General features: G+C 51.5%; 1 protein-coding gene across 1 annotated transcript; it reads right to left on the bottom strand.

Moving 5' to 3' along the window:
• Window positions 1-231: 231 nt before the first annotated feature.
• On the bottom strand, window positions 232-23,949 carry NUP160 (nucleoporin 160). The gene is made up of 35 exons (XM_015630156.3): window positions 23,650-23,949; window positions 23,274-23,484; window positions 22,118-22,340; window positions 21,958-22,036; window positions 20,860-20,974; window positions 20,030-20,188; window positions 19,080-19,157; window positions 18,439-18,536; window positions 17,762-17,846; window positions 17,461-17,529; window positions 16,742-16,825; window positions 16,155-16,325; window positions 15,969-16,068; window positions 14,672-14,837; window positions 14,023-14,138; window positions 13,764-13,924; window positions 12,502-12,635; window positions 12,161-12,231; window positions 10,524-10,683; window positions 9,999-10,068; window positions 7,304-7,402; window positions 6,939-7,058; window positions 6,140-6,235; window positions 5,951-6,045; window positions 5,204-5,300; window positions 5,008-5,113; window positions 4,730-4,890; window positions 4,141-4,201; window positions 2,930-3,040; window positions 1,829-1,952; window positions 1,529-1,630; window positions 1,157-1,298; window positions 851-976; window positions 667-771; window positions 232-572 (listed from the first exon to the last, which is right to left on the bottom strand). Exons 1-35 carry the CDS (start codon window positions 23,850-23,852, stop codon window positions 486-488), a joined length of 4,185 nt encoding a protein of 1,394 aa, XP_015485642.1. The 5' UTR covers window positions 23,853-23,949; the 3' UTR covers window positions 232-485.
• Window positions 23,950-24,093: the final 144 nt, after the last annotated feature.

Raw genomic sequence — 24,093 nt, 5'->3', positions numbered from 1 at the left:
TATAGCATAATCCTATAGTTCTTCCTGGGGACTATAGCCCCTTATTATCCTATACCCCCTTCCCCAGAGCTATATCCAGTGGGTATTAAATAGCTCCATCTCTCCCCAGGACCCTACAGCTCCCATCTTGCCCTGTATCCATCTCAGCCCTTGGGCAAGGGCAGTATGGGGATGATCCCTGGATAGGAGCACCACAGTCCTTGCTTTTCCCACCACATCCTTACGCACACCTCAAATAACACTTCCATTTTATTAAAGTTGATCAAAAAACATAGCAATAAATAAAACAAATTCCCAACAGTTCCATGTCTGGAGGAGGCAGAGAACAAAGGGGTGTTATGGCCACACTGCCCAGCTCTGTAGGGACAGTGAGGGGACACACCCATCGGCGCTCCACCTCCCTCAACCGGATCCTTGTGGAAAAACAATGGGCAAAACCAGCACCGCGGGGTGAGATGGTGACACTCCTGGGGATGTCACCTGGACTAGGGCCGGCAGTACAGGCGCTCCATGGTGGCCACGCTGACCTTCTGCTGGTAGTCCTCCATCCTGTCGTTCAGCTTCTCATAGAGCTGGGAGAGGCAAGAGTCACGAGGGATCCCACCCTATCCCACCACCCATCCCACCCTGTCCCCCCATCCCGGTGCTGGGGAGCTCGGTACCCACCACGACGCTGTTCTCGCTGGCGCTGCTCTCCCGCAGCGCCTGCAGCAGCTGGTCAATGGCAGTGTAGGGAAGCCACATCGTGGGAGATGATGGGGACAGCGGGACCTGGAATGGACAGGAACCCTCACATCATGTCCCCTAAGGAACATCCTGCCACATCCCAACAGCGATGAGGTAAGCTCACCTCGATCCCAAAATACTGGTGCCCTTTGCCCAGCACAGCGTCCACGTACTCCAGGACCAAATCCACGGCCTCCTCCAGCAGATCATAGTTCAGGTACAGGCGCAGCAGCTCGGCAGCGTCCACTTCCTGCCAGAAAGAGGAAAACTCAGCCAGGGAATCTGACCAGGACTGGGACCACACTAAGAGAACTTGCTCTGAGCCTTGGTACCGGGCACGGAGCACCTGGCAGGTGTCCATTGGAGTGAGGGTGACCCAGCAGTTCTAGAATTTCAGGGTTTTTGGGGACAGCTGTCTCCCTGTTCTCACCTTGTAGCTGTTAATGAGCCAGTTGGGCAGAGGTATCCCGTGTGCCAGGAGCTTGTTGATGACGCAGCGATGGTACAGGCTGTTCTGCGATGGGTAACGCTCCAAGTAGGATGACAGCAGCCTCCAGGCTTCATCTGTGGCACTGCAAGCAAACAATTCCCTGTGGAACACATGCCAGCAGCTCCTGCCCCTTCTGTGAGGCCCAGAGTGTGCTCCAGGTGATGTGGGGACAGGGTGGAAACAGAGCTCTCCCCACATCCTGTGCCCACAGTTCTGGCCTTAGGGGTTTTGTAAGGACCTGTAACCCTCTGGATTCACATAGAGCTCCTGTCTCCAGATCCTTCTCCTCCAAAACTGTGGAGAAATACCTACCTGGACTCCTTGGTGGTGACCAGTGCTGACAGTTGGTTGGCTGCCAACCAGTCCCAGGCCTTCGCCTGTGCCGCTTCCCCTCCCAGCTGGAGCTTGATGCACCTGCACGACCAAAAGCCATGGGAAGGCGGGTCCCTCCAGAACCCAGCATCAGAACCACCCCTTGCAGGACTGTTCTCAACGAACAACCCAGCTGGACCGGTAGGAAAAAGTGGCTCTTGGGCAAGTTCCATGCCACACCCCAGCCCCTGCATCCTTCCAACCCCACATCCCCTGACAGGGGAGGGCACCCAGACGTACTTGAAGGTCAGGCCCTCAAAGATGGGCGTCAAGGGCAGCTTGAAGGTTTGGCAGAGGGTGATGGCCGAGTCGAAGAGCCCAGCCCGGACCAGCAGAGACACCGTTTCCTCAGGGGTGGAATTGCCTGAAGGGGAGGAAGAGCAGGTAAAGCCTCCCTGAGGAACACCCCAGTGCTCACCAGGACCTCGCCCTGTGTTACTCATTGAGAGATGCAGCAGCAGGGTGCCAACAGCCTCCAACACCCTGCAGCAGTACTCCTCAATCCATGGCTGGAGGCTTTCCTGGCCTCTGGAGCATCCCATGAGCCCAGGAGCTATCCCTGGATGGACTGGATAGAGCAGCTGTGACCCACAGAGCTGTCCCTGATGGAGAGGGACTGAAGAGGGACACAGGTAGCAACACATGGTAGGCAAATGCTGCTCCTGTTTGGAATCATTGAATTGTTAATGTTGGGAAAAGATCCCCAAGATCATTGAGGTTAGGGAGGGGACAGCCTCATCACAGGTTTGTATCCAAGCAAACAATGCATCAGCTCTGCCAGCACAGAAACTGTGGCACTCGGCTCCCTGCGTCACCACTCTGACCTCAAAGCAGCTGTTCCATCCTTTCCCTGCAATCCCACACTGGGAAGTCACCTCCTCCTGACATTTAGAGGGGAAAGATGTGGATGTGTTGTGTAACTTCTACCAGAGATACTAAAAGACTCCAGGTGGGATAGTTACACCTTCCTGCTCCCCAGAAAGGAACAACTTCCACAACTTTTTGACACCATTCCAAGAAGAATGATTGTCCAGGAAAATACATTATTCATCAATTAAAGAGGCTGGATTTGATGATCTTGGATTATCTTCTCAAACCTTAATAATTCTATGCTTCCATGATTTCCAAAATGCCTTTTTTTTGTCCCAACTCCACCGAAGACCATCAGAGGTTGGAAAAGCCAAAAAAAGATGGAAAACTTAAAATTGGTTTTCCTGATGTTCATCTCAGAACCTGCTGAAGTCAGTGGCCGGATTTCATGGTAGGGATGGGAATTTGATGGTCCCTGGCAGCTTCTGGGTTTGCCTCTGGGACAGGACAGAGTGGCTGAAGCCCCCTCACCTGCCACAGCTGCTGCCGACACGTCGTGTTCCACCAGGGTCAGCCGGATCCGTGCCAGCAGACATTCCCTCTCCAAATCCTCCAGCTCCAGGATCTCGATCTGGTGAGTGGCTGGAACAGATGGATACTGGGCTCTCAGTACTTAAAAAAAGGGCTCTTTGGGCTCTGTGCAAAATGTCTTGCAATCACAGAATGGTTTGGGCTGGAAGGGACCTTCAAACTCAGCCACTTCCAAGGGTAAGGACACCTTCCACTATCCCAGGTTGCTCCAAGCCCTGACTGACCTAATCTTGGACACTGCCAGAGATGGAGCAGCCACAGCATCTTTGGGCAACCTGTGCCAGGGCCTCAGCACGCTCCTAGGGAAGAATTTCTTCCCAACATTCCATTTAGACCCACCCTCTGTCAGTGTGAAGCCATTCCCCCTTGTCCTGGCATTTCATTCCTTGTTCAAATCCCCTCTCCAACTCTCTTGGAGCCCCCTTAGGCACTGAAGAGGCTCTGAGGTCTCCCTGGAGCCCTTGTAAGAGCATCTCTACAGCCCTTTGCCATCCCTAAGAGATTTATACCCCAAAAAAGCACCAAAGGAATGATCAGGATTTGCTGACTCTTCCCTGCTCCCTTGACTGTGCTTATGTCCTTGATACAACCCTCCTGCTCCTCCTCCTCCAGATGTTAGATAATATTTGGGAACAGCTGCTGCTTTGCCTGCCAGGCACATGCCACAAAGGGGAAAAAAAAAAAACCTCTTCAGAAAAATCAGGTTTAAAAATACCTGACCTTAAATTTTCCTACTGGAACACTGAGGATAACCTGATCCCACATCCTGGGCTGTGGCAGATGCAGGCAGAGCTTATTCCTACACAGGATTTCCAAGGGCACAAACAGCCTTGAACAACTAGAAATTGCCTCAAAAAGCTGGCTTTGTTTTAAATTACAAGTTACTTCCACTGAAAAAATGAGCTGTCAAGGCATCAAGCTGTTAGAAGGAGGCACAGGAGCTCCTTGGGGAATAGCTGTTCCCTTGGGGAAATTACTGTATTCCTTGGGGAATAGTGGCAGGAATGTTGCAAATGGGGGACACTGGGATAGTTATTTACCTTAAAATCCCACAAATGATTGATTTGGTGGAGGCAGGAGCTGCCCTGAGCCATCTCCCAGCTCACATGGGAGCTGCAGAGCCATGGGAAGGACCAGGACTGGGCACTTACTGGGAACAGCCATGCACTCCCCATCGTGGCTCCTCTTCGGGGATGCTCCCGGGCGCTCGTACTTGCAGGAAAAAGCAGAAAGAGGATTTTACCCACCTGGTTTCTGAAGCACAAATCATTGATAGGATAAATCCCAACAACAGCTCTCCATTTCAAGCCTAGATTTGGAGCAGGGAAGATGTACAGTCCCTTGGGAACTCAGGTTACTTTATCCCTGGCTATCAGGAACATCAGGATCAGGTGACCAGGCTGCAGCCACCACCTCCCTGAGTCCTGAATGGGATTTGAAACACAACCCCTGTTACACTAACACTCCTCTGGACTGGTATTCCAGCTGTTCACACTTCCTAAAACATTTGCTGTCTTAACACAAGGTAATACACTCCCCTGTCTACCCACCAGCCCATTCACAACAGTTTTCCTGCTTTCCCCCTGCCCTAGAAAGATGGGAATGGCACAAGGGTGATGGATAGGGTCGATGAGAAGGGCAAGACGGTTGGCCATGAGCAGCACATTAAGAAGTCCAATGTCTCTGCTCCCATCAGAAAGGATTTTGGAAGCTCCTTTCCAGGAAGCTCAGCATTCTTACCACAGCTCCAGAGGCTGGCTGGACTATCCAGGCGTATTCCGGGCGGATCAACCGCAGGCAGTTAATGGCAGCCAGGAAACAATTTCCCTGTTTCTGGAGCCCTCGGAGCGTCCGCACCTCCCTGCCCAGCCGCATGCCATACTCAAACATCACTGTTCCAGCTGAAAACAGGGAAAAGTGCATCAGCCAACAGCCTGGAGAGGCCACACAGCTGGCAGGGGCAGGGAAAGGGTGTCCCAGGCGGGTGGGCAGGCACAAGGTGCCATCCCAAGCTTTACCTTTCCGGTAGTTGTGCCGGTACACGTGGAAGGCATAGAGCAGCTCGTAGTAGTTGTGAGTCATCAGATCCACGGCCCGAGCGTGGGACTCGATGATCCCAACGACCTGCAGCACATGGAGGCTCCAGTGGGTCCATAATCCCTTTAAAGGGAGGGTTGTGCTCCACCCCTCCACAAGCTGTGATCCCAGGATTACCTCATTGTGAAGGTTCACGTAAGGGAATTCCACCAGGTCCTGGAGCTGGGATCGCTCGCAGAGAACCACCACTAGCTGGCGTAGGCAGTCCAGCTGCCTGCAGAGGGAAGCACAACCCTTTGGAGGAGCAGGAATAAACCCAGGAGCACGAACAAACCCGGGATTTGAGCCACAAACAACCAATTTGTGACAAGCTCCTGCTCCTGGATGAGCTCTGCAGGCTTTTTCCTGGCTTAGAACCAATTTAAACCTTCAAGTTTCTCCTGTGCTGGAAACAGATCCTCTGGAAAGGTCTCTCAGGATGGCAGCCTCCCTCCCTCCCTCCCTCCCTCCCTCCGTTAAAAAGCATTCTTCTTTCTCCCCTGTTATTCCAACATTTTCCTCTGCTAGGATAAAGCTTTCTCTACCCAGTTCATTTTCCAAACTGAAAACTCAACACTAAATCTTTTCTTTATTCAACAAAAATTAGCTCAACTTAGCTCCCATAGCTTCTAAACATAGAATGCTACACATGATCCTTCAGTCTCTTCCCTGTTTTTTCCCCTCCCATTTTCCTCTTTTGAGAGGATGCCAATCCCAGGCGTCCTTCACATGAACATCCAAAAATTAACTCTACACTTTTAAACCCACCTCTACACACTAACCTAACCCAGCAGTAGTTCCCTCCCCTGAAGTGTCATTTTCCTTTCAGTTTCATGGGAAAATGGGACCATGGACCTCCAACAAATGCTTAAGCTTGTCACCTACCTGCCTGGATCTGGGTTTTGTGTTAAGGCTACATAGGCTTCGCTATTGTGCCCCAAATCCAAGTGATGTTTGAAGATGCAGGTCCTCAAAGTAGCCTGAGAACAGCACAAATCAGTTATAAAACTGACCAGCAATTCCTGTGGAAGAGGTTTCTGAAGAAAAAGCTTGCTGGGAAGGAAGTGGCTGTACCTGGCTTCTCCAATCATCTGCTGATTCCATGATAGCCAGGGTGGCCAGCTCGATGACCAGCTCCGGCAAACCCAGCATCTCCAACAAGCGAAGGACCTGGTGGGGGGAGAATACTCCACTGAAGAGTTGGCAGGAGGGTTTTTTGTTGTTGTTTATTCTTTAGGAGCTGTTCCTGCCCCTAAAGATTTTCAAGGGATTAGACTTTAAAAGGGAATATTTGGGTAAATCGCAGCGATCTGGATGAAATCCCAGCACAACAGGACCAGGTTATGGCTTCTCTGGAAGATTCACCTCTGTACATGGGGGATTTTTGAAGCATTTCAGCATTAATGATTAGTTTTCTGGATCCTAAATCCAGGGAATCCCTCACCAAAAGCCCAGCTCCAGGCTTGCAGTCTGCTTGAACCATGGTATTATACAGAAGAAAGATCCTATCTCAAATCAAACATATTCATTTTAATTTGCCTCAGAGCTTAGTAACCTTCGCCTGAGGCAGCATCTTACATCGAGCCTGGACTTGTCTGGCTTCTGCTCCCTGCAGCTGGATCACATCCTGCCTTTTTCTGCTGGATAACAAAGTCCTTAGCTATTAGGAAACCAATAGGTGGAAAGTACCTAAATTTCACATAATCAGCTTGTCATTACCCCCAGACAAAGTAAAGAAAGTACAGATGTTTCACATTCCAAAAGCTTAAGTTTTCTGAGGCTCAAGTCAATTTCCCCAGAGCCAGAGATTGAGCAGGAATTCCCTCTCCAGTGTGGAAGGACTTGGTGCCAGTTTACCTGCTCAGGACCATACCTTGTTGTAGTACTGCAGGCGTGGCGTGGAGACCACCTCACCCTCCTCGGGCTGGATCAGCCTGTCCAGGAACTCCTCTCTTCCCACCTCTGAGGCAGCTTGGCAGAAGCAATCCAAAGCCTGGAAGCAGACCTGGAATCAGCTTGCTATCCCTTCAGGTGACTGATCCACCTGCTGTACAGGTGAGGGGACAATACTGCCTGTCCCAAGCTCATGAGATCTTCCCAAGAGCAGATCACACTGCCTGGTCCAATCCCATCCTTTCCAAAGCAAGCAGAGCTTGGGAAAGGTGTTTCCCGTGCAACCTCCTCCCTCCAAAGGGAAAAGGTCCCAGACCCTGGGAAGGAGATGAGGGAAAGCCTTACCTTGTGCCCTTCACCCATGACGAGGTAGCACCTGCCCATCATGAAGCAGCAGGAGCCCATGTTCACGTGGCACCATGGCTGCAGCAGTCGGATGTATTCCTACGGGAGAGAAGGAACAGGAGTTTGGATTCAGGTCAGTGCTCACTTGTGATCTGCAGGCACCCAGAACCAGCAGGTTTTTGGTGGCCTCTTTAGCTACTGTGCTTAGACAAATCCTGCTTCTCCAGCCCAAGGGCTGGTCTTTCCAGCCCTAAAGTCCCTTGGATGCACTGATCATGAAATCCTGGTATGGTTTGAGTTGGAAGGGAACCCTTAAGCCCATCCAGACCCACATCCCTGTGAAAGGCAGGGACATCTTCCATTAGACCAGGCCACTCCAAGTCCTGTCCAGACTGGCCTTGGACCCTTCCAGGGATGAGGCAGCCACAGCTTCTTTGGGAAACCTGTGCCAGGGCCTCAGCATCCCTACAAGGAAGCATTTTTTTCCAGTATCCCATCTAGCCCTGCTCTCTCTCAGTATGAAGCCATTCCCCCCTGTCCTGTCAGTCCAGGTCCTTGTCCAAAGCCCCTCTCCAGCTTTCTTGGAGCCCCTTTAGGCACTGGAAGAGGCTCCCAGGAGACTGTGAAGCCTTCTCTTCTCCAGGCTGAATATTCCCAGCTGTCTGAGCTCACCAGAGCAGAGCTGCTCCAGCCCTGTAAAAGGGGGAGATACCCCCCACATGCTCCTGGGAAAAAACTGCTTTAAACAGCTCCAGTGTCAGTATGAAGCACCTTAGAAACACCTCCCAACACGCCCAAAAATCAGACAGGATTCTTCCTACATCCTGTTGCAGGGAACTGCAGGGGAAATGTGGACAGAACGTGGAGAGCAGAGCAAAAGCTGCAGTACAATGGGCAAGGCAGGTGCTAGAAGGGGAATACCTGTGCAGGAGAGGGCCAGCAGCCAAGGAAGCACATGGATTACAGCATGTGGGAGGGAGAGCCGATGGCACTGAGGGCACAGATGAAGCGAGATGACCCAGCCTGGGCCTGTGCCAGCAGTGCATCCTCGTCATCCTTGGAGAAGCAGCCATGTCCTGCTAGCAGGGCCATGGGACTCAGCAGGAACTGGGAGGAGAAACCAGGACTTGGAAGTCAAGTCAGCTCTACAGGTGCACAAACCACCAGCACCTCTTGCCTCACCTTTCCTGGCCATGAGTCCTCTCAAAACCACGTGGTGACGCACCTGGAGCCCGGATTCACTGCCTGGATTAGCAGCTACAAGGGACAAATCCTGCTCCAGCTTGTCACACACAATGAGCAGCACAGAGAGGCTTGGCCTGTGTCCCAGGCCTCTGCTCTGTCACCAGACCATCCCCGTGCCCGCCTGCTCCTTGCAAGGAGCTTCCTGTACCCGCACAGTTCAGGTCACCATGCTCACAGCAAAGCTGCTGTTATCTCCCCAGGGTCAAGGCACTTAATCCAAGTTTCCGTGACCAGCTGGGGTCAGGGAGAGGAACAGAAGGCAGTGGGGAGGAGGAGGAGCCGGGCTCTGCAGAGATAAAAGCCTGGAGGAGACACCAGCGAGGCGAAAGAAATGCAAGGAGATTCAAAGCCTGCACATATGCCAGGAGGGAGAAGATGCTGCTCCAGTCTTGGAATTTCCTGGCTCAAAAGCTCTGAAGAATTGAAATTCTTCTCTCAATTCTATTCAGCAACAACACAAAAGGAAGCAATTCAGCCCCAGGTATGAGGGGCAGGGAGGATAAAAGGTTCTGCTGAAAAACAGGTCGTCGCTAACAGCCTGCCTGGCCCTGGTGCCTCCAGGAATGCCCAGACTGGGATAAAGCATCACGTGCAGCTGCAGACAAGGAATTGTGCAGGTCAGAACTTGAGCACAAGCAACTCCAGTTTGCTTAAAGACGTTTAAGAAATAGATGAGCCCTTTCTGGGCTGAAGAAATCCTTCTGAAGCCAGGTCCCATGGGCAATCATGGGCAAAGGCGGTAGAGGAAAGGCTGTGGGCACATCGGCAGCCAACGAGCTCTAGGATTGCTGGGATATTTACACAGGTTGGGATATTTAAACAGGCTCTGCAAAGGTGTTTCAGGAGCGTGGCATCACACAGTCAGACAAGCCCTGGGAGAATAAACTCCTCCATGGAAAGGGAGTAGCATAAACCTGAGTATCTGGATGCTCTTGAAAACAGATGAAAGAGAAGAATGAAGATGATTCCCCTATGGCAGGGGAGTGGAATGAGATGAGCTTTAAGGTCCTTTCCAACCCAAACTGTTCTGGGATTCCACAATCTTAAATCACTCCCCATCAGACACACTGTTGCACTGTCTCAGCTTAGAGAGCAGTGATTAAGGGTGGTGGTTTTCAACTGTAACAGGGGAGATTTACATTGGATATTGGGAAGAAATTCTTCCCTGTGAAGATGGGGAGGCCCTGGCACAGGTTGCCCAGAGAAGCTGTGGCTGTCCCCATCCCTGGAAGTATCCAAGACCAGTCTGGACAGGGCTTGGAGCAACCTGGGATAGTGGACAGTATCGCTGTCCATGGCAGGAAGTGGAACTGAACGAGCTCTGAAGTCACTTCCAACCCAAACCATTCCAAGATTTCACGACCAGGGGAAGGCAGAATTCCAGCACTTGGGAAGACAATGTTTTGGGAATTTTCCAGCACCTGTGAGAGGGCTGGCATGATGCACTCACCTGGAGCTGGGTGTACTGACAGCTCCCCATCAGGCACTCTGGGAAGAGGAAGCTGGGATTGCTGGGCCATCTGAGCAGAGGTTAAGGAACACAGGACCATCCAGTCTGGAGAGCTTGGAGAACTAGTCTGGAAGTCAACATGCCTCTCATGCTCCGTTTGTGGGGGGAAAGGAAAGAATATTAAGCTGCTCATTATACAAACCATTATTCTGTAATAAGATTTATCCATATTAGCACAAAATCACCAGTACATCTAATCCCCAACTCCTGTTACCCTTCCAAATCCCCCAGCATCCCGCCCCACCAAGTCAAGTAGTGAGAGCTCAGGGGCTTAAAGTCAAAAACTCAAATCCTTTATCGTGCACCTAAACAGGATGAAATCTGTGAAATCTCAAAATACCCACAAATCCCATTAATGCTAACAACCTCCCTCCTTCAGGAGGCTTGTCTTTGAAATTTGGGGGTGGAAAACTGATTTTGGAACGGCAGGCAGCTCAGTGGCAATGGAATCACAGACAAGGATACAGGAGAGGCAGAAAATCAGCCACTATTGAGGTGATGAGGTGAGGCCAATTCAAGCTTGTCTCAGCCAAAGAGGTGTTGGGTTGCAGGAAAAGTCGGGATATGATGTGTTTTCTGGCCACTTCCTGAAAGAAGAGCTCCACGATTGTTTGAGGGCCGGATACTAAAAGTACAAATTAAAGGAACAGTGAGTAGAGAGCATGCAGCAGAGATCCCAGGTTTTCCATCCTGTCCTGTGCTCATCAGCCCAAACAGCACAGATTAAGTCAGGGCAAACCAAAAGCATGTTCCATACTCCAGCTTGTTGGTTTTGGATTTCTCCTGCCGTCTGGTTAAGTCAGAGGGAGCAGCAGGAGATCAAAGTGCCCCATCCTGCAGTGTTTATTAACCACAGCTCAATTAAAACACACAAAAAAAGGGCTCTGCTCCCTCTCCACTTGTTATTCCCAGCCCAGCTGCAGCTTTCTAGCACGACAGGGCTGAGGGAGTGCTGAGCTGGCTGTTCCATTCCCTCCCTCCTCATTCCAGCATCCCAAAAATCCCCCCTTACTGACTGTTCCTGACGCCTCTTCCCGAGCTGCCACCTCCTTCCCTACGTTTCACATATTTTTCCCTAAAGAACAGTGGCCAAACAGGACTTTCCTCACGAGCCAGCCAAGAAATAACCCACGACACTGGCACACACAAAGGGTGTTTTCAACTTCCCTGACATTTCCAGCTGCCTCCTGCACCCAGGCTCTCGGTCAGGGAGAGCTCAGGCTCTGAGGATCACTGATGTCAGAAAGTGGAGGACGCTCTTTCCCAGCTCACACGTGGCACTGCTGCCTGTTTGTCCCAGATTTCCCCAGCTCCCTCTGAAGTATCTCAGCCTCCAAGTGCTGACTAGTCACAGCAGGCTCTTACCTGCATGCTTCCTTCCCATCCTTGTTCACCTCCTCCCTCTGGAACCACTTCAAGGCCCACATTTCCCTAATTAAAGCTGCCTTATATTCTCCCAATAAAAAACTAACCCAAAAGTTACATCTTTGCAGCAAAACTTAAAAAATATGAACCAAATATCAACTGCTATGTTTTGTGGAGGTATTTCCACATTTTCAAACACGTTTTGAGCAAGTACTTGTACGTTCTCATGCTCCCCTGAGCTGCAGCTCTTGGATGCTGTGGGGTAAAGGCTGGAGAGCAGGACAGGCTGGATGGAGCAGGCTGCTCTGAGCAACTCCAGCTAGTGGAAGGTGTTCCTGAACAGTTCCACGGGTGGAACTGGAGGAACTTTAAGGTCCTTCCAAACCAAGCCACTCCAGGATTCTGTGACAGACCTAGTCTGAGCTACTACAGCCACTGTAAAGTACATGAGGGCTAAGTGTGGCTGATGCTGCCAGGGTTAGAATGAAAAATTTTTGGCTGAGTGAGGCATTCCCATCCTTCTCAGGCTGAGAGTAAAATCCGAGTTCAAGACTCCAAGGTCCTTTGCTGTTGTGTTGTTTTTTTTTTGTTGTTGACAGCCTGACTAACATCCCCACTTAAATCAGGGTCATTCAACCACACAGTCCATTAGCTCCCTGCATAAAGCACTTCCCTCAGGTGGCAGAGACAGGCTTAAATAACAGAAAGGGAGAGCTGATGATCCGTGGACACCTTACCCAGTTTGTGTGGTGTCAGAGCAGTGGTGTCTGCTAACTCCAACACGGAGAGATGCTGCAGATTAGATTCCCTAGGGAAGAAAGGAGCCATCAGTGAAGAGACAACAAAACGCCTCCTGCTTTAATTGTGCTCATTGTTCAACTCCCACGGAGCACAGAACAGCGAGGCCTCGCAGGGCAGATTTAGCACAAGGCAGAGTCAGCTCAGAACTTGGAAGGGAAAAAACCCTCCCCAGTGCTCCTGGAGCGATACTCCCACAGCAGGCACCTGCTTTCCACACCAGGAAGGGCATTTCAGGTGGATTAAGGAGGAATCAAAGCCAGGCCAGGTAGAGACTTACAGCGTGTCCAAGGGGACGTCGGAGGCCAGGCACTGGCTCGCCCACCGGATCAGGAAGTAGGACAGCAGCAGGGGAGAGGTGCGGTGCAGCAAGTCCTGCTGGGACTGGAAGAGCTGTCCCCCTCCCAAAACCATCTGCAAGGAAAGCACAGAGCTTGGCACACTTGGAGCAACTGCAGGACAAAGGCAACCAGAGAGGTTTGTGTCAGGCCCAGCTTGTCCCTTCTGCAAACACCAAGGTGCTCAACAGCCTGGCAGGAGCCCAGCTTTCCCAGGGAATCAGCAGGACTCTTGCCCCACCTCTGGAAGTGTTCAAAGCCAGATTGGAAGGTGCTTGGAGAAACCTGGCCTAGTGGAAAATGCCCCTGCCCATGTCAGGGGTTTGGAATTAAACAGTCTTTAAGGTCCCTTCCAACCTGAAGTATTCCGGGACTGCTGTCCCTGAGACTGAAAACATGGTTTTGCTGCAGAGATCACATCAGAGTCTCCATAAGCTCCAGCAAAGAGCACGAGTCACAGGAGATGAAACAATCTGAGCTTTCAAAGGACACAGGTATGCCAAGGTGGGAAAGCAGCAGGTCACATGTCTCATGGTCTGGGAGAGCCCAGCTCCAGAGGGCACCTTGCAATGCACTTTAAATGCTACCAGGACAACCTTGTACAGGAAAAAGGGATTTATTTTCAACCAGAAAACTCCTGGCTATTTCTAAGTAAATAATATTGGTTTAAACAAGGCTGTCCCTGTCTGGGGACTTGTTCTGTATCCCTGTGTCCCTGTGAGCAGCAACATGCCTCACGTGGCCTCAGGCCAGATGGGACAGACCCAAACCAGTCCATCCCACCACTCCAAACACAGCTACCGTCGTGGGGGTTGTTTGCTCTGGCTGGAGCAGCTTCCAAGGGGCTGAAACTGCAGCCCTGGAGTGTGCAGCCAGAGAATGGAGCTGCCATCGGTGCTGGGAGAGCGATGGGAGGATAGCTGGGAAAGCTGCATGTGTGCTGATTCACACAGGAGGCTGGAATTCATGCCCTCCTTCCACAAATACAGCTTGGCTTCCTGCTTCCTGGATGTTCACCGAGGAATAAAGGGAATTAGGCTGCTTTGCTTAGGAAGACAAAACCAGCTGGAGAGAGCAGGACCTGCCCAAGCCTCGGGCTATTCCAACAGCCTTGTGGGAAGAGACAGAGCTCCGCCCCGCACCACCAGCAGAACCCCACAGGACTCCCAAATCCCGGGGCGTGGCGGCCGGGGGCTGCACTCACGGGATCTCCGAGGCGCAGCAGGAGCTGCTGGAGGATGAGCAGGTCCCGGCAGAGGAGGAAGCGGACGGTGCAGATCTTGGCCACCCCCCCGCACACCACGTTCCCTGCGGTGGTGCTGCCGAACAGCTGGGACAGGCTCATGCGCAGCGCCAGGTGAGGACCTGCGGGGAAAACCAGCCAGGTGAGGCATGAGCCACACAGGCAGGAACAATTCCCAGGGTAAGGACACTTCCTAGCGTTTCCCAGAAAGAGCTTTCACCTCTTTCCATCTCAGCGTCTGTCTCGTAGTCCATCTCTCGGATGAGCAATCCAATGGCATGGATGGGGTTCCTGATCTCCTGCAGTTTGCTGTGGATATCCTCCATCACATTTTCCCTGCAAAATCAAAAAGATCCTCATCATCACGAACGGCAACCTGAGGTTCCAACTGAAGAGGGCTCCCTTACACTCCCTTCCAGTGAGGATCAGTATCTGATCAGCCTGGACATTCCTAACTGGAATCCTTGGCTAGCTTGTGAGTTTTATTACAGCACCTGCAGGGACCAGTCTATTTATTCCACTACCTCAGGCTACCAGGAAATAACAGCCAGATAGTTGGCATTCCACAAGGAAACGATTTCAGGTTAGCACAGGAACCACACAGGACCACATGGTTTGACCAAGGCTCTGACCTCTCCCTCCAGGCACTTCTTTCCACACCTAAAAGGAATCTGTCCCTCTTCTCTAGGTTGTGGATGGAAGACCCTGCTAACGACACCAAAGCACGGCCCTCATCCCCAGAAAAGTCTCCTGCAGCACAGGGCAAGGAGCCCACACATCTCAAACGCCCTTGGATGTCAAGCAAGGACGGCTCTGGACAATCCCAGCTCAGCCACCCTGAGAAGCTTCTGGAAAACACATCTCCTTACGTGTCATTAGCTATCAAGTCCTCCAGGATCTGCTCTGCAGCCTTTTCTGGAGGCTGGAGGCGGGAGCAGGCCATTTCCATGATGAATGCCATTTCCATGGAAATTGATTCTCCGATCAGGCGAAGGCACTGGACAAGACAGACAACATCACGAGACATCTCCAAATCTGCAATGAAAGAATCTAACTGTGTATTTTCCAAGAGATTTCCAAGGGAAGGTGGGAAGACCATGCAAAAGCCAGTTAGTTCAGCTCCTATCACCAGTAACAGCAGACTGGTCCCAGTTCCCTGTGCCAAACCTTCCCCAATAACAATGAGGCTAAATTAAAGCTCAGGAGTTGATAAGGGAAAGATTTGGGATTTATTGTTTGAAAAATAAAAAATGATGCAACAATAAAAAAATCTAATTCCCTCCAAGAAATCTTTTCCAACCACAGGTTGAAAGAAAATAATTAGTGCAAAAAAATATATCCTGGAGAAAATGTCTCAGCTTGGCTCTGCAATTCTTTATGGCCGAGATTTTAAATTAAATCCCATTTTATGAGACTGTGACTGTTTAAAACAGCCAGGGCAGGAACTGCTGGGGCTCCCAAATCCAGCCCAGGCCTCCAGCTTTCCTTCCCTCTGCTCCACAAAAAGCTCAACCAATGGACGATGATCCTGCTTTATAAAAATATATAAAAATCACTCAAGCATGGAAGTGGAGCTTAGGTAACATTTTCCATTGCCTTTTTCTTAGTGAAACGGCATTCCAGGGCCAGCAAAGCACAGAGGGCACTGTGGTGACAGTATTAATGACATGTTTTCCATACTCTGGCATTCACTTCCTGGAGACAAGGAACAGCACGGCCCCTCTCCAAAGCTGATGTGAAAACATCTCGTAAATTCTGGAATGGTTTGCGTTGCAATGGACTTTAAAGCCCATCCAGTCCCACCCCCTGCCATGGGCAGGGACACCTTCCACTATCCCAGACTGCTCCAAGCCCTGTCCAACTTGGCACTGGACACTTCTGAAGATGTGCTTCCTCTGGGCACCTGTGCCAGGGCCTCCCCACCCTCACAGGGAAGAATTTCACCCAAACCAAACAATGCCACAATTCCATGATTCTACTGGCAGCCTTGGCACTACTTTCTAACTGCTGGTGTGAGGCACGACAGCCAAGTTTCACAAAATAAGTATCCCTGCAAAGCCCAAATAAAAATATCTCCATGCAACTGTGTATCAGGAGCTCTTCAAGGGATCTCTATGGAAGCTCCCACATCTCTGACAGGAGGGAAGAAACTCCATCTATTCTCACCTTCAAAGATGGCAGCGTCATCCTCGGTCAGGAGGTGCTCGTTGGAGAGGAGATAGAGATGATCAACCAAGGAGCAGGGCACGAGGAAGGACATGGAGCCCTGAAAGGTGAGGAGAAAGCCCTTGAGCTTCCCAAATCCTCTGGAAAAAACATGTTCAGGGAATCTCACCACCACCCAAGCCTCACCTTCTTTAGCAGGCACACCATGCTGGTGTAGGGGTTCAGGTGCAAGGCCAGGGGCCGGGAAAGAGCCTCCTGGTACTGCAGGCAGCAGGCATAGAACTTGGACCAGAATTCCACCTGCAGCTGCCAAAACTCCTCTGGGGAGCACTCGTATTCCGTCACACTGCCCTGGAACTGGTGGGGGCAAAACAAGGGAATCAGGAATGGCCGAGTGAAATAAGAACAGAATAAAACAAGGGAAACTCAGACCCAAAAAGAACATAGGGATGTCTCAGGAAGATCCCCTAATAATTGTTATTTGGAAGATAATCTCTGTTTTGGATTGTCCTCCAAAATGATGAGCAATCACTCTGCATGGTGGTGGTCTGGGCACCGTGTCATGGGTGACCCAAGTGCACACAGGGAGCAGAGACAGAACAGCCAGGATTCCAAAAACCCCAGGCAGGAAGGATGAAGATTTGCACTTTTTAAAAAGTTTCATCATTCCCTTTGGAGAACTAAAGGATAAACCAAGGTGTGGAGTCACTTGGCACCTAAAATATCATGACACCGTGTACAAAACAATATCCTGGGAGGAAAATCCATCTCACCTCATTTTCCACGGCTAAGGTGACCTCTTTCCTTAACTCATCCCATGTCAGATCCATGTGCCTCTCAGTTCCTTGAGAAAAGATCTGCAAAGCAGCACAGGAAACTTGGATTTTATGGCAAAATAAGTCTCACCAAGGGTTGAAGCAGCACTGAGTGAGGTAAAGCAGGACAAGAGCATCAGCCAGCACTTTGTGGGATGGAAGTGTTAAAAGAAAGGTCTGGATGCTAAATTTGGGATACGTGGATGTGTGCAGTGTGCAGCCACCACACCTCAAAGGATTTAAAATCCATGTGATGTGGCACTTGGGGACATGGGTTAGTGGTGGTCTTGGCAGTGCTGGATGGAACTGTCAGATTCCACCATCTCAGAGAGCTTTTCTGACCTTAGTAATTATTCCATGATTTCGTGACATATCCTGACAAACAGCACCACAGGGCACTGAGTCCCCGTTCTCCTGGCTAAATCAGCAGGAATGAAAAACAAGCTCAGCAACTTGCTGTGCTATCCAAAGGGGGAAAAAATAATTATCTGGATTCCAGGTTCCACCTCTGGCTGTGGGCACACAGCAGCTGCAGCACAGCCCAGCAGCCACCAACTCATTCCAGGGACTCCCCATGAAAACATGCCTGGCAAGAGCTCCAAGGAATCCTGCTGCCTCACATCTAAAGGGCCAGGAAGAGGATGAAAAGAGAGCATCCCAAGTTCTCTCTCATTTACCTGCAAAGCCTTCTGGATAGCTGCATTAGTGAACCGGCCCGGCATGAAGAGATATTCCAAGTAGATTTCCTGCAAAAAGACCGTGACTTAAGGAAGCTCAAGGATGAGGAGAACGTTTAAGCTGCTGTTTCTGGTCTTTCTTCCCATTCTCAACATCATCCCCTGGATCTGTGTTTCTGTCCACACCCTGCTCCAACCTGGGATCAAAAATGGCTTCCTGCACACCCCTGACTTTGTTTATTCCCATTTTCTCTCCTGAGAGGCCTCACTGTTTTTTGGTGCTGTTCTATGGCTGGCTCACCCTGGGGTCCTGATCCTGTCGGACTGTCACCTCCTCCTCAGGGAGCGGCTGCACAAACACCTGGTTCCACTGGCCTGCAACATTCCTGGAAGAAAACAAACCTGGAATCAGCTTTGTATCCACCTGAACCAAACCTGTGGCTTTCATCAGCAAAAACAGCCCTCTGGGTGTGGAAACAGGAGGTCTGTGCAGTGACAAAGGACACATTTTGGCAGGAGAGGTGAACTGTGGCATTCCTAGCCATAAACTGATGGAACAGGTCGGAATACTTCATTTAAATCAACGTTCTCCCCATCCCACAAACTTACAAGCAACTCTCAGACTGACCAGTAACTTAATCTCCTAAAATCTTTACACTCACGGCATTCTTCATCCACGGTTCAGCTCCCTGGCTCTGCACCAACCCACCCTCTCAGCTTTATATTCAGGGATGATCCTTTCTCACCACCATCTCCCCAAAACATGTTTTTTCCTGGAAGGGACCACCTGGCTGTTTTGAAGGAGCTGTGGGGAAGCACAGCGCTCCCTCTGCCATGCTCAAACTCCACTTTCAGCAATCCCGCAGCCTGGATTTTTACATTTTTCATGTCCCAGCAGCTTGAGTACAAATCTCTAAGTTGAGGAGTTCTGACAGGGTATTCCTGCAGTTATCCCAGTGATCCACACACAAAACTCACTGTTCAAAGTTGATGTATTTCACAACTGTTTGGTTCTCCTCGTTGTGCCACAGTGCCCAGATCTCGGCTGAGGTTAAGGCAAAGTCAACCAGAGTCTCCTAGGAAAGAATGAAAGAGACAATTTCCTTTCTTATCCCCAAATTAAGAGTACAGCAAAGAAAGGTGGGTACTTAACAACAGCAGTACATTCCCTTGTGGAATTTAACAGGCTTTGGGAATTGTTTAGCCTGGAAAAGCAAAGGCTTTGGGGTGAACTAATTGCCCCTTCCAGTACCTGAAGGAAACCTACAAGAAAGATGGAGAGGGACTTCGGACAAGGGCTTGGAGTGACGGGACAAGGGGGAATGGCTCTACACTGAAAAAAGGGAGATTCAGATGTGATATTGGGAAGCAATTATTTCCAGTGAGGGTGCTGAGGTTGCCCAGAGAAGCTGTGGTTGCCCCATCCCTGAAAGTGTCCAAGGCCAGGTTGGACAGGGTTTGGAGCAACCTGGTCTAGTAGAAGGTGTCTCTGCCTCCTACAGCAGGAGGTTGGAACAAGATGAGCTCTAAGGGGGCTCCTTCCAACCCAACCATTCCATGACTCTATGATTTAAATCCCAAAGGCCTCTCCCTCCAGGGGGCCAGGCCCCAGCTCTCACCTGTGAGGAGAACAGGGAGGAGATGTGGTCAAGGCTGTAGCGGTTGTTCTCAGTGGTCACCAGCTGGAAGACACAAAACTACAAACACACCTCATAAATCATTTCCTGAAGGACTAGACCAACACATCTCAGGGAATCTCATCTTTCCAGTCCATCTCCCTGCCTGGTGCTAGGGGTCACAGACCCCAGAGGACAAGAGGGGTGAGCTGAGCACACCAGTGGACCCTCTGCACACACATGCTGGCTTCACCCTTCTCCCCAAGGACACTCATCCCTGCCTGGCCCTGAAGGACTCCCAGCTTGTTCCAAACACTAAACCTGAAAAACTTTAAGACCACCACACCCAGCACTGCCAGTGACCACAAGATGTGGGAAAAGAAGGAGACTAAGGTGGGAAAGCCCCAATTCCTCAGCTGCAGGCCTAGCTCTGCATGTTCTTCCCAAAGCAGAGCACTCATGGGACAACAGGACTCATGTTACACACTCTTGTTCTGTGTGGGAATTCCCTGGAGAAAGGGATAAGCTGTCCAACAGATGAGCCTGGTTTGTGCTGTCATTCCCCTCCTGCTAAATTTATCGTTCTCCACAAAAAGTTCTCCCCAAGTTGCAGAAGCATCCACACGCTGCCAGGAGCCTGGTGTAAACACACCATCAGCATTTCCATGCTTTTAGCTCCTTTTGGACCTTCCCTTTTCCCACGGCACATCCACGCTTTTGGAGCAGGAGGTAAACAAGTGTACTAGCCCTCACAGATCAGCTTAGTCACACAGGGAATTCCACTACCAGGGCTCGGGCACACATATCCCACAATGTTGTGAGAGGGAAAATGTTTATTCAGAAAGCGCTGATCCCTCCCAAGGGTCACACAGAAACTTTTCTCTATTTCTTGCCTTCCAAACCCAAGTCTTAGGGGACTCTTCTTGCAGCCTGAAGAGCCCGTGGCTCCATACCTGCCCTCGCTTGGGAGCGTGCATGTAGACTCCCAGGTAAAGGCCCAGGGACTGGGAGAAGGCCAGGCGCAGGCGGTGCCCGGTGCCGGCCGCCAGCCGCAGGTCCCTGCTGACCGGCATGAACTCCAGCAGATCCGCCACCATCAGGCACATCTGATCCTGCAAACAACAAAAGTATCAGGAGAGCGGCTTAGGAAATACTCTGGATTGAGAAACTGCTCATCTCCCTCCTCTCCTTTCCCTTCTGACAACATCTGCCCAGAATTTTCCACAACAGATGTTAATTAAGGCTCCATACATTTACCTGAACTGCTCCTTGGCTTCTCCTAGCTCACCTGGGCCCCCTTCCCACCAATCCTACAGGCTGCCGGAGCCCAGGCATGTAGGATAAAGCTTCCCCTCCCTCCCACAGCACATTCCAGTGCCACTGAGCCGTGAAAGCGACGTGCTGCTCCATTAGCTCTGGCACTCAATATCTGGAGCAAGAGGCTTTTATTAACTTCTTGTTGACAAAGACACTTTCAGTACTGTTAAAAGCACATGAAAATCCATTTGGGATGGCTCCTTGGGCTTCAAAACACTCCTGCCTGCCTTCCCAAATGCTCCAGTTGGTCTGGAAAAAACAACTCTTATCCCAGGAATGCAGCTGGGCAGGAAACCCCTCGCTTCACAGACACTGCTACCCAACACACACCACAACTGTTCTCACATATTGTCCCAAAATCCCAGTGTGGAGAAGCCACAATTTAATGGGCGACAGATCCATGCCAAGCACTCACCCATGATTCCTTGGGCTTCATTTTGCTCCCCCAAACCCAAGTTCTGCTCACCTTGTAGGACCACATCCGGAGCTTATGGTCCTGGCAGAGGGCGAAGAGGACGGCGTCGTGATCCAGGCAATGCACCGAGAGGCTGACGGGCACATCCGAGGGGCCGCCATCGCCTCTGGAAAACCAGAGGTTACATCAACACCTTCAAAGGAAACTCTCCATCCCTGGAAGTGTCCAAACCCAGCCTGGACACTGGTCTAGTGGAAGGTGTCCTTGCCCTAGGCAGGGGGTGGGACTGGATGAGCTCTAAGGCCCTTTCCAACTCAAACCATTCCAGGACTTCATGATTTTAAAATCACAGCAGGTGCACAGCTCCAAGGCAGTGGGGTTCCACCACTGCACTTATATCCAAACAAACCGGTGGGTGAGATGAGGAGGAGGGAATGTTTCAGCATCCATGGAACAGAGGATCACACCACACCAGTGACACTCGGTTCTCCACTTGCTTTGGTGGAACTGAAGCACATTCCCACTTCCCCATCCCCAGCCGGGTACTTGCAGAACACAGGTGAAGAATCCAGAGGGGAAAAAAGGATCCAAGCAACCCCCAGCACGGATCCTGCCAGCCACTGACAAGGATCCAAGAAGCCATGAGCAAGGATCCTGCCAGCCCCTGGGCAACATCCCCCAATGGTCAAAGTCACTCAGGGCATCAAGTGACTCACTCCCACTCCCAAGAAAAAGGCCCTAGGATTCAGCTGTGTGCTCTAAGCCACCCTAACAATCCCAACCCTAAGGATCCAAATCCACCACAGAGCATCCATGTGATTCCCACGCAACCTCTGCTTGTCAGGAACGCGCCTGGCTCCTCAACACCAGGCCAGAGTAATCCCTAATCCATGCTGGCTGCAAGCCACATCCTGAGCAAATCCTTGGAGGCCAATTACTACAGAACATATTCACAGACACATGGAATCAGCAGGACCCTGCTAATCCAGCATTCCACTCCCAGCTTCCGTACTCTGATAGCTCCTGTGACCCTGTTAACTTTTTTGTGTGGAGTATTTATAGGTGCCTGTATGACTTGAGCTAAAAATTCCAGGTGAGGGGGATCCAAAAGCCAAAATTAGCTCAGTTTATCCATCTCCAGGCATTCACCTGATGGCAGTCGGCATCCAGCCCGTGAGGAAACGCTGCACCACCGAGCTCTGCTTCAATTCCACGACAGAAACACTTCCTTAAAAACAAAAGGAAAATCAAAAATGAAGATCAAATGAAATTCCAAGGCGGGAGAGGGGCTGTAGTGCACAATCCTTACCCTGCACATCGGGAGGAGGCAGCTTAAGGACAAAGATCCCTCCTGAGGCAGAGGGAAGGGCGAAGAGAGCCTCCCCCTCACTGCTCAGCCAGGCTGCAGAGGCCACAGAGTTGGGAGCCAGCCCTGGCACGCTGGGAATCACGTAGTAATTGGAGGGATCCCTAATGTGGATTTTGCTGATATCTGTAAACACAGACTGCACTTGGCTCTCCGTTATCAGCTCCTGGAAGGAAAGAGGAGAAAACAGACTCAAGTTGTGCCAGGGGAGGTTTAGATTGGGTATCACAGAAAATTCCTTCATGGAAGGGGTTGTCAGGCATCAGAACAGGCTCCAGTGGTGGAGTTCCCATCCCATGGGGACATGGCTGGCCTTGGCAATGCTGGGGAATTGGCTGGACTCCATGATCCTACAGGATTCCACAAAACATCAAATCCTGAGCACACATATCTAAGGCACAGGATAAAAAAAACCCAAACCACCAGACACTGATGGAATGACAACTGTCTCCTTGATAAATAAGATTTTTCCAGTAAAAAATCTCTGGGACAGCTCAGAGAAAACCACTAGTGACAAATCCCAGGAAGAGCAGCCCTGCCACAGCACAGGGTCATCCCTTGGGAAAGCTCTCCAAAGCTCTTAAAGTAGGAAAGAAGCTCTCCAAGAGGGAAGAGGATCCTGGCAGGAAGCAGGCATAAGAGGAAAAGTCAGAGCAAATAGGGAGAATCATGGAATCCTGCAATGATTTCAGCTGGAAGTGACCTTAAAAACCATCCAGTTCCAAGCCACAGCCACAAAAAGACGGTAAATGTGATATAAACCCTGCCTAGCATCCATTTGCCACGTGAAATACCGATTCCAACTCAGACAAAACCAGCCTGCAGCCTTCTCAGCTGAGGAAAAAAAAAGACAATCCAACCAGGAAGGATTCTGGAAAAGCTGAGACTCATCCCCGACAGCATCTCCAGTGTCACCACAGTCCACATTGACACAAGCTGGAGACCCAGTCAGTTCCTGAGCAAAACACGGCTAAATTCCCCAAACCTCCACTTTTCTTCTTGTTCCCGATGTATTTTGGGTCACGTACCCCCTTCCCAAGCCCTCCCCGTGGTGACGAGGGTCGCCTGTCCCGGCCCCGGGGGCATTCCCGGCACTCACGCTGCGGTAGAGGCGGGCGGGGTGCGGGAGCAGCAGGCGGTGCACCGTCTGCGCCGTGAGCAGCAGCACCACCAGGTGACTCTGCACCTCGCACAGGTGGATCCCGCCCGGCAGGAACGGGCAGCCCTGGATCCGCAGCCGCACAGCGTTGTTCAGCAGGTTCACGTCCAGTGACTCCTCCACCAGCTCCACCGTGTCCCCCGACGTGCTCCTGCGGGAACAGAGGGGCAGACGTGGATGAGGAGGGTCTGAGAGGGGAGAGAAGGGCAGAGATGAGGCTGATCTGAGAGACGGGAGGGTCTCAGGAGGGTGGGAAGGGAGAGGTGTGGATGAGGAGGGTCGAAGCGAGGCAAGGCGGACGGGGGCGTGCACTCACCATCGCACCCAGCGATTCCTGGTGGCGGCCCCGAGCTGCGCGCTCTCTTGGTAGCAGAAGCCGCCGGCGCTGTCGCTGTAGCGCCCGGCAGGAAGCGGGGCGACGCCGGGGGGGATGAAGAGCAGCTCCTGCGGGGGTCGCGGCGGGGCCCGGCCAGCCGCGCTCAGCTCCAGGCAGCTCCGCGCCGCCAGAGCCGCCGCCATCTTGGGCCGCCGCGTTCCCGCCTCGGCCGCGCGGGGCACGACGGGAAGGGGAGGGAGCGGGCGCCCCCTGGCGGGCGGGAGGACGGGGGCAAGAGGGGGCAGGGCGCCCCCTGGCGGGAGGAAGGACAGGGGGCAAGAGGAAGAGGAAGGGAGGAGAGAGGAAGGCTGGGGGCAGGAGGGTGGGGAGAGGGTCTGGGGAGAGGGATCAGGGATGGAGATGTGGGAAAGGGACTATGGAGAG

Source organism: Parus major, chromosome 5 (assembly GCF_001522545.3).
Source record: "Parus major isolate Abel chromosome 5, Parus_major1.1, whole genome shotgun sequence".
Taxonomy (NCBI): Eukaryota; Metazoa; Chordata; class Aves; order Passeriformes; family Paridae; genus Parus; species Parus major.
This window is presented reverse-complemented; position numbering and strand designations above follow the sequence as displayed.